An 8,594-nucleotide genomic window follows, 5' to 3' on the forward strand; every position below is an offset into this window, starting at 1 on the left:
AGGAGACAGGCCAATCAGGGTGCAGGGTAGCAATGATGAAACATATAACTTTCCTCTAGTTCTTTAATGCTTCCTCCCCCCTCACTATCATGATCCCAATTCTACCTTACAAATCTGGCTGTACCGGAGGATGTACATTGGTACAGATAGCAAATGGAAACACAGGGAATCCAGTATACATGACTCCTTCAGGACCAGTGATGAGAGAGGGGTGATGGCTGGAGGGTGAAAGGAATGTGGGGTAGAAAGAGGGAACCAATTACAAGAATCTAAGTATTGCCTTCTCCCTGGGGGTTGGACAGCAGGGAAGAGGGCAGAGGGAAATATCGGACAGGGTAACTTATGTCAAAACTATAATAATTTATGAACTATGAAAGGTTCATGAGGGAGGTGGGAGAGGGGAGGAAGGGGGAAAATGAGTAACTGATATTAGGGGCTAGAGTGGGAGGCAAATGTTTTGAGAATGATGAGAGCAACAAATGTACATATGTGCTTGACACAATGGATGTATGTATGGATTGTGATGACAATTGTATGAGCCCCCAATAATTTTTTTTAAAAAAAACTAGAACAAATCAACAAAATAAACCTTCAACCATGAGGAGAAAAATTTTAAAGATTGAAACAGAAATAAGTATATCAAGAAACAGAAAATCAATAAGCAAAATCAGCAAGTCAAAAAGGTGATTCTCTGAGCCATGATGAGTCATGCCCCATCAGCAAAGGAAGGTCTGCAAGACTTTGCTGCATCCATGTCATATTCATGACTCCGAGAAGGCAGCTCATCCTCAGTCATATTTTGAGTGCCTTCTTACTTGAGGGCTCATCCTGGCACAACCTGTGACAACACTCTGCTGTTAAAATGGGAATAGAAGGAGCATTTCTCAACATTAGACCATAGATGCAAAACTACTGGCTAACAAACTTCTCAATGGGGAGAAACAAAGGATTCTCCCTGTGAATGGAAACCAGACAAGGATGTGTCTTGTAATCACTCTCAGTCAAAATTGGGCTAGAAGTCTTATCTAAAGTTATTATAAAACAAAGAGAAATTGAGGAAATCCAAATGGGTAGAGAATAAGTGAAACTATTTGTGGATGATATGATTTTCTAGGTAAACAAGCAAACAAACAAACAATAATTCGACATGAAAATTGTTGGGGACAATTGAAAGCTTGAGTAACATGAGAAGATACAAAATTAAAATGCAAAAATCTATTAGGTTTTTGTATCCTAAGGAGAAAAGATTTGTAAAAATCTAGAAAACAAATCCATTTACAACTGACACAGGAAGTATGAAATTTTCAGTAATAAACCTAAAAGAAACAAAAGACTTGTACAAAGACAACTACAAAACACTACTACAAGAAACCAAATAATTGGAAGAATATTCCATGTTCATAGATAGAAAGGAACCCAGAAATAAATGTATCTCCCTATAGGGAATTGATCTTCAACAAGTGCCTAAAGATATATAATGGGATATAGTTTCTTTATAAATTCTCCAGCAAAATAAGATCTTATTCTGCAGAAGAATGAAATAGACCATATAACTTATCCCATACAACAAAAATAAATCCCAATGAATCAAAGATCTATTGTTAGATATCATTGAGCCTGCTCTGAATTATAGTGACCTTATGTAAAACATAATGGGACATTGCTTGGTCCTGTGAAGACCTCACAATTATTTTTATGATCCTATTGTTTGCAGCCACTGGGTCAATGCATCTTGTCTAGGGTCCTCCTCTTTTCTGCTGCCCCTATACTTTACCAAGAATAATGTTCTTCTTCAGGGACTCGCCTCTCCTAACAACATGCCCTAAGTATGTGAGATTAAGTCTCACCATCTTTGTCTTTAAGGAGCGTTCTTGTACTTCTACCAAGATAGGTCTGAGTGATTTTTTTGGTATTATTTATTCTTGGTAGTCCATCGTACTTTCAGTATTCTTGGGCAACACCATCGTTCAGATGCATCAATTTTTCTTCAGCCTTCAGTGGTCAATGCCTAACTCTCACATTCTTAGGAGGTAATAGAAACTCCCATGGCTTGAGGCAGGCACAATTTAGTCCTAAAAGTAGTATCCTTGCTTTCCAACTCCCTGAAGAGGTTTTATGCAGCAGATTTACCCAATACACTGCGTCTTTGATCTCTTGACTTATGCTTGCATGAGCATTGATTGTGAATTCAAGCAAGAAGAACTCCTTGTAAACTTCAACCTTTTCTCTGGATTTGGGTCTCTTTGCATTGAATTATTATCCATACTGAAAGTTGCAATCTTTGATCTTCATTAGCAAATGCTTCAAGTCCCCCTCACTTTCAGCAAGCAAGGTTGCATCGTCTGCATATTTCAGGTTGTTTATAAGTCTTCCTCCAATCCTGAAGCTTCAATCTTAGTCATATAAGTTTTCTGGTTATTTTCTCAGCATACAAATTAAATTAACCCTGATACACATCCTTCTTGATTTTTAATCATACAGTATTCCCTTGTTCTGGTCACACAATAGCCTCGTGATCCATTTACAGATACTGCAGGCGCACAATGAAGTGTTCTGGAATTCCCAATCTTCTCAGGGCTGTCCACACAGTTGAATGCCTTTTCATAGTCAATGAAACACAACTAAATGATCAACTTGATGCTTGAACATTTTTCTTGAGTTCTTTCAGTTTCAGATATGTTCGGCTTATTCTTCCCTTTGGGTTTTCTAATTCTAGGTCTTTGTACATTTCATTATAATATTTGGCTTTTTCTTCTCATGCTGTCCTTTTAATTGCCCAAAATTAATTACCTAAATTTCCTCTGGCTTTCTCCTTGTAGTGGTGTATGTGGACCGTCCTCTTAGAGCAATATTACAGAGCAATAATGTAGTGATATTTTGATGGCATCCAAGTCTGACTTAGATATAGGAATATAACAAATCAATGTTAGACACTTTAAAATTTTCTGTTTATTTTGACTAATTGTCGCATTGGTTTTGTCTGCATTATTTCACACTAGGTGTCTGACAAACTACTGTGAACATGGAGGAAGCTGCTCCCAGTCCTGGAATACCTTCTATTGTAACTGCAGTGACACGGGCTACACAGGTGCCACTTGCCATAACTGTAAGTGGATTTATGGTGTGTTCACAGTTGGATGGGGAAAACACACATTTAACTTCACACAATAACTTCAGTATTTATGCACTATGTGATTAACAATTTCAATTCACTCACTGAAGAAGTGTTTCTTGAGATGGTACTATATGCCAGATTCTCTGGTTGCCATGCTGGGAAGATAGATAGATACAAGCCATATCATTGTGGAGCCCACAGTATATTAGGAATATTGACTGAAAATGACACGTGTTCAATGCAGTTACATTAGTTTTGATGTGCAATAAGAAACAATGCCGCAGAAGCACAGCAGCATCTAAAAAAGCCAATGGCATTATCTGGTTGAGCTAAATTATGCTGATGTAAGAAAAAAATATCCTATTGCCCCAGGTGTTTAAGGATCAAATAGCTGTCACACTGTAATGTTACATGACCATCACATAGTATGTGAGCCCACTTTCTTGTTATTCTCATTCTGAGCCACATTCTAGCAGAAGACCTGTCACCTGGAATATCTTCATGACAAGGTGAAAGAAGCTCAAGGAAGTATTTGCTAAATTTTAACCGCTTCTACTATGAAATGGCTGATATTTCTTTCAGTCACATTTCAAATAATGCCTACTTTATTCCAATAATATCCCACGACTACACACAACATCAAGAGGGGGTGACATGCAATTTTTCATGGATTCTGACAGAACCAAAACATTGTTGGTATTGATGGCTACCAATCATTCCTGGGGAGGTGATAGCCTTCAATGACAAGAATTGATTTGGTTTGAAATTCAAATATGGTGGATGGAAAAAGAGAGAGAGATAAAGAGAAAAGTGGAATCCAAGATGATAGACCAGGAGATACACTACCTATACCCCCTAAAAATAAAAAATAAAAAAGTAACCAAGATCCTGGAGCTTCAAAGGAAACAAAATAAAGACATAGAGCAATGAGAAGACGAAACTGAGGGGAAACTGGTCATGGAGACACGGGGGTAGGGGAACTGTCAACCTGAGCAACCAGATAAACGTCTCTACTCCTCCAGAATTACATTAGTATAAATGACCAGACATCTGTAGTCTCATCCTTATTCTGCACAATCTCTTGATAACCTTAACTATGTCCCCAACCCACCAAGTCAACCCCATACAACACTACCAGTACTTTGCTACTTGTCCCCTAATTTTTAATATTTCTTATTAATTGCCCCACATCCTTGTTTTCTCTTTTTTCCCCTTCCTTTACTCATCATTTTATTTTTTGCCCATGGATTAGGTGTTGCCCCATCACAACCTATGCAGCCGTCAGCACTCACTGCTCACAGCACTCACTGTTCACTCTTCTCCTCCTGTATAGTAGTTGGCGTTCCAAGGGACAGCAAGTCTCTATTCTCCCCGCAGCAGTTTTTTAAGGCTAACGTTTATATCAGCACTGGGCCACTGTTCACTTGTTTCATTTCTTCTTAGTTCTTCCCTCCCCATCACTTTGTTCTTTTTACCTTTTTTGTTTTTCTTTTCCTCCTCTTCCCTTCCACCAACCTTTAAAATTTTGAATCCCTCATAGCTGGTGCTCTGCCGCAACACTCCTCATTCGGTAGTGCCCACTCCTGACCCTCTGTATTCAGTGGTGCTACATTCCCAGGGTAGCCATATTTTGCAGCTATTTCTTAAGTCATGGCTCTGTCACTATTTTCTTTTTCCTTTTCCCTTTTGAAATTTCTTCTTAGGTCTTTACTCTTCCCACCCTTTTTGTTAATCCTCTTGTTCTTAGGGTTTGTTTATTTTTGTTTTCTTTTCCCCTATGTTCTCATTCTCTTTTCTATATTTCCTGAGCAGTCAGGAGTCAGGGACTCTACTGAGCCATACTTAGGGTCCCACACAGTGGATCGGTGCCACCACCTATTCATGCACCACTGGATTGATGGCATAGGACTACCAACATCTACATAGCCTGCACTCAGCTCTTCTGTATTACCAGAGCAATCAGAGACTTATGCCCCACCCCCACCCTCTACAAAGTCTACCCAGTGACAGGTGGTGAGTGTCTTGATACTTCCAAAATAGGAACCAAAATAGCACACCCAGTTGAAGTACACCAACATGAAGTCTACATATTAATAAAATAATGCCACAATATAATTGAGACAAGGTAAGTTAACAAATGATGATATTTCTTCAGAGGAAGAAATTATATTGGCCCTACCCTATAAGAGATTGAAAATATGTATACTTAGGACCTTTCTGAACTCTAAGAACAGTTCAAGGTGAGCACAGACAAATTCAAGCAAAAAACACAGTCAATAATCTAGAAGAATCCAGGAAACCAGTGTATGAATCAGCTGACAAAAATTGATGAACTATCAGAAGCTTTTAAAAAACTGAAAATACAAATACAGGTGATTCATTCTAAAAATTTATAAATTGAGAGGACAGGGGAAGATCAAGCTACTAGACTTCATCAGTGGGAGAAAGAACTGTGAAATTGAAGAAAAATACCATAGTATTTTTTTAAGTAGCAATAAAAAAAAGGAAAAATAGTCTAAAAATCATGTGGTATATCATCAAGAGGAATAACTTACATGTGACTGGAATTACAGAATGGGAAGAGAAATAAATAAATGAAACACAGAAAACATTTGTTGGAAGAAAAGTTCCCTATTATCATTGAAGATGCAAATATATTTACTCACAAAGCTCTGAAAACTCTAAAGATGATAGGCCTCAAAAGAAAGACACCAAGACACACCATGGTCAAACTTTCCAGAGCTAAATAAGAAATAATCCTGAAAACAGCTCAGTAAAACAAAAACTTACTTAAAAGGAGAATCAATCAAATAAAATTCTAATTTCTTGGCAGAATTCAAACAGGTAAGAAAGAAATGAGTTGTCATTTATAAAATCCTGAAAGAAAAATAACCAATAAAATGATGCCACAATTATGATGGAAATCACAAATAAATAGAAATTAAGGGGATTTTCAAAAAACAGACTAATTTTACCAAAAAAAAAATATTAAAGGGAGCCCTTTGGACAGAGAACTTCCAGAGACAGACAATAAACAACATTGAAACATCACCCAGATGTTTACCCATGTATAGAAGTATTAACCATAAGCTTTAAAGAGTATTAAAATGAACCTACAACACTAAAAATAGAGTCATCCATTTATAAATTATGAAAACTAAATAGCAAGAATGGGAATACATGGAAAAGACAGTATCAAGACAGCAGCAATGGTTTTAAACTTCAAAATATAATAATAAGCTGTCTTTGAACTTCAAAATAACTAAAAATATTCTCACCAAAATAAAAGCAGAAAATGATAAAGTTTTTCAGTAAACACTAAAGCAACAGTGTTGTAGGCTTGATTTTCTAGGGAAGTAAAACCAGTAATACATATAAAAGCAAAATTTATATCAAGAAAAATGGTTCACACTGTTAAGAATAGTTTGGTTATCAGATATTACACTGGTGGCTTTCTCTGATTCATTGGGGGCTCAAAAGCTGGGAAGCCAGAAGATTAGAGGCTTGTGGAGGCAGATATGATTTGGCATGATGGATCAGATGTCATGGCAGGTCACTGATAACTCCCATGATTGGTAGGCAAAATTGCAGGCTGGTGGTACACATCAAGAAACCAGATGCAGGATCCACGCCAGCAAGAAGGAGAGACAAAAACGATTCTCCCCATCATCTCCTTTAGAAATATTAGAGAGTAGGTCACACCCGCAAGGAGATGTCATCAAGTTGTGACCTTATGGGGGAGGGCTTATGGCCAAACCACAGAGAATCCAGGCCATTCCAAGTTGATATAAACCCTAACTATCACAAATAGCAATAAAGTAAGTGATTTAAAATCTGTAAACAAATGAGATCCATACAGATATATAACTGTAATAAAGAAACCATCCACATGAACAAACACACACACACACACACACACACACACTTCTGGTGATGGGTAAACCAAATGGAGCAATCTGCAAGTGGGAAAAATCATTTAACTTTACTGATACAGACCCCCAGTGGGAGACTGTCTTGTATTATGTTCCTATTTGGGCACTTTTAAACCAGTTTCTATCCAGTCCGTGGTGATCCAGACTGCATCCTACAGGCACAGGGAACTGTAGACTGTCCTTCAAGGTGCCCAACATCATTCATAGACATCACTAGAGGATCCAATTTGTAAACCCTACTAAGAAAATTAGACTTCACATTAAACATGCCTGTAGCACACTAAAGGATCTGAAATACTCCCTTGGAAAAAGGGCTGAAACTCTGAGGAGTCTGAGGAGAATCAGATGACTACTATCACAAAGTCACGGATCTGGACATCATTTGACTTTGGTTCAAAATTCTAAACACCTGTGTCAGTCTAAGTAGACTAGAGAAACAAAATTCATAAACACTCATATTTTATAAGAAATAGTTTTATATAGAAGGTAATTGTACATTAAGCATCCCAACCCAGTCCTGTCCAAGCTCATAAGTCTGACATTAGCCCATATGTCCAACATTGATCTACAAAGTCCTCCTCAAACTCACAAAGCACACACAATGATGCTGACTGCAGGAGGAAAGCCAAATTAGTGAGCTTGTAAACACCTCAGCGCTGGCAGGGGTCTCCACACGGCTGCTCCAGCATGCAGGGCTGCATCGGAGTAGGTCCATGTGGCTTCTCCTCAGGGATGTCTCGCAGGAAGTGAGCCTTGCCACCTGAGGTAGAGAACTAGCTAAGGCAGCCACAACTGGTCTGACCATCAGAAAACAAGATACCAGACAGGCTTTAGAAAAAATTAATAAGACAAGAAGTTGGTTCTTTGAAAATATTAACAAAATGGATAAGACACTGGCAAACCTAACAAAAGAAAAATTACAAACTCGAATTAAATGGATGATATTATAACAGAACCAAATGAGATTTTTAAAAATCACACAATATTTTAGAAAAGTGTATTAGAGCAATTTTGAATACCTAGAAGAAATGGATAAATTTCTAGAAATGCATTATTTACCTAAATTAATACAAAATGCTATAGAAAAAGCTCAGCAAGCCTATACCACAAGAAATAGATCTAGTCATAAAAACTCCCAACATCAAAAAATAGAGTCCAGGTGGCTTCACAGAGGAATTTTGCAAAACAATTAGAGAACAATTAATAGCATCTCACAATACACAAATGGACAATATACTACCAAATTTATTTTATAAAAAATTACGACCCTGATAGCTAAACATGGCAAAGACATCACCAAAACTGAAAATCTATATCATGAATATAGACTCCAAGATCTTTAATAAAATCCTAACCAACAGAATTCAACTAGACATCAAAAATTATAATACATCATGATCAAATAGGATTCACACCAAATATACAAGGATGGTTTAATATTAGAAAACAATCAATATATTCATTACATAAACAAAAACAAAGAAGAACTATCTGATTATATTAATAGATTCAAAAAGAGGCATCTGATAAAATTCAGCATCCATTCT

General features: G+C 37.2%; 1 protein-coding gene across 2 annotated transcripts in view; it reads left to right on the forward strand.

Annotated features, from left to right (window-relative positions):
- The window catches only part of CNTNAP5 (contactin associated protein family member 5), a 1,132,484-nt gene that overhangs the window by 698,103 nt on the left and 425,787 nt on the right, over nucleotides 1-8,594 (forward strand). For both annotated transcript variants that reach the window (XM_030887885.2, XM_045299024.1), the window contains one exon: nucleotides 3,000-3,106. In XM_030887885.2, the coding sequence (XP_030743745.1) occupies nucleotides 3,000-3,106 (107 nt within the window). The remainder of the gene's footprint in view (nucleotides 1-2,999; nucleotides 3,107-8,594) is intronic.

Source organism: Echinops telfairi, unplaced genomic scaffold, assembly GCF_000313985.2.
Source record: "Echinops telfairi isolate 266 unplaced genomic scaffold, ASM31398v2 ScPeMD7_4;HRSCAF=17, whole genome shotgun sequence".
Lineage (NCBI taxonomy): Eukaryota > Metazoa > Chordata > Mammalia > Afrosoricida > Tenrecidae > Echinops > Echinops telfairi.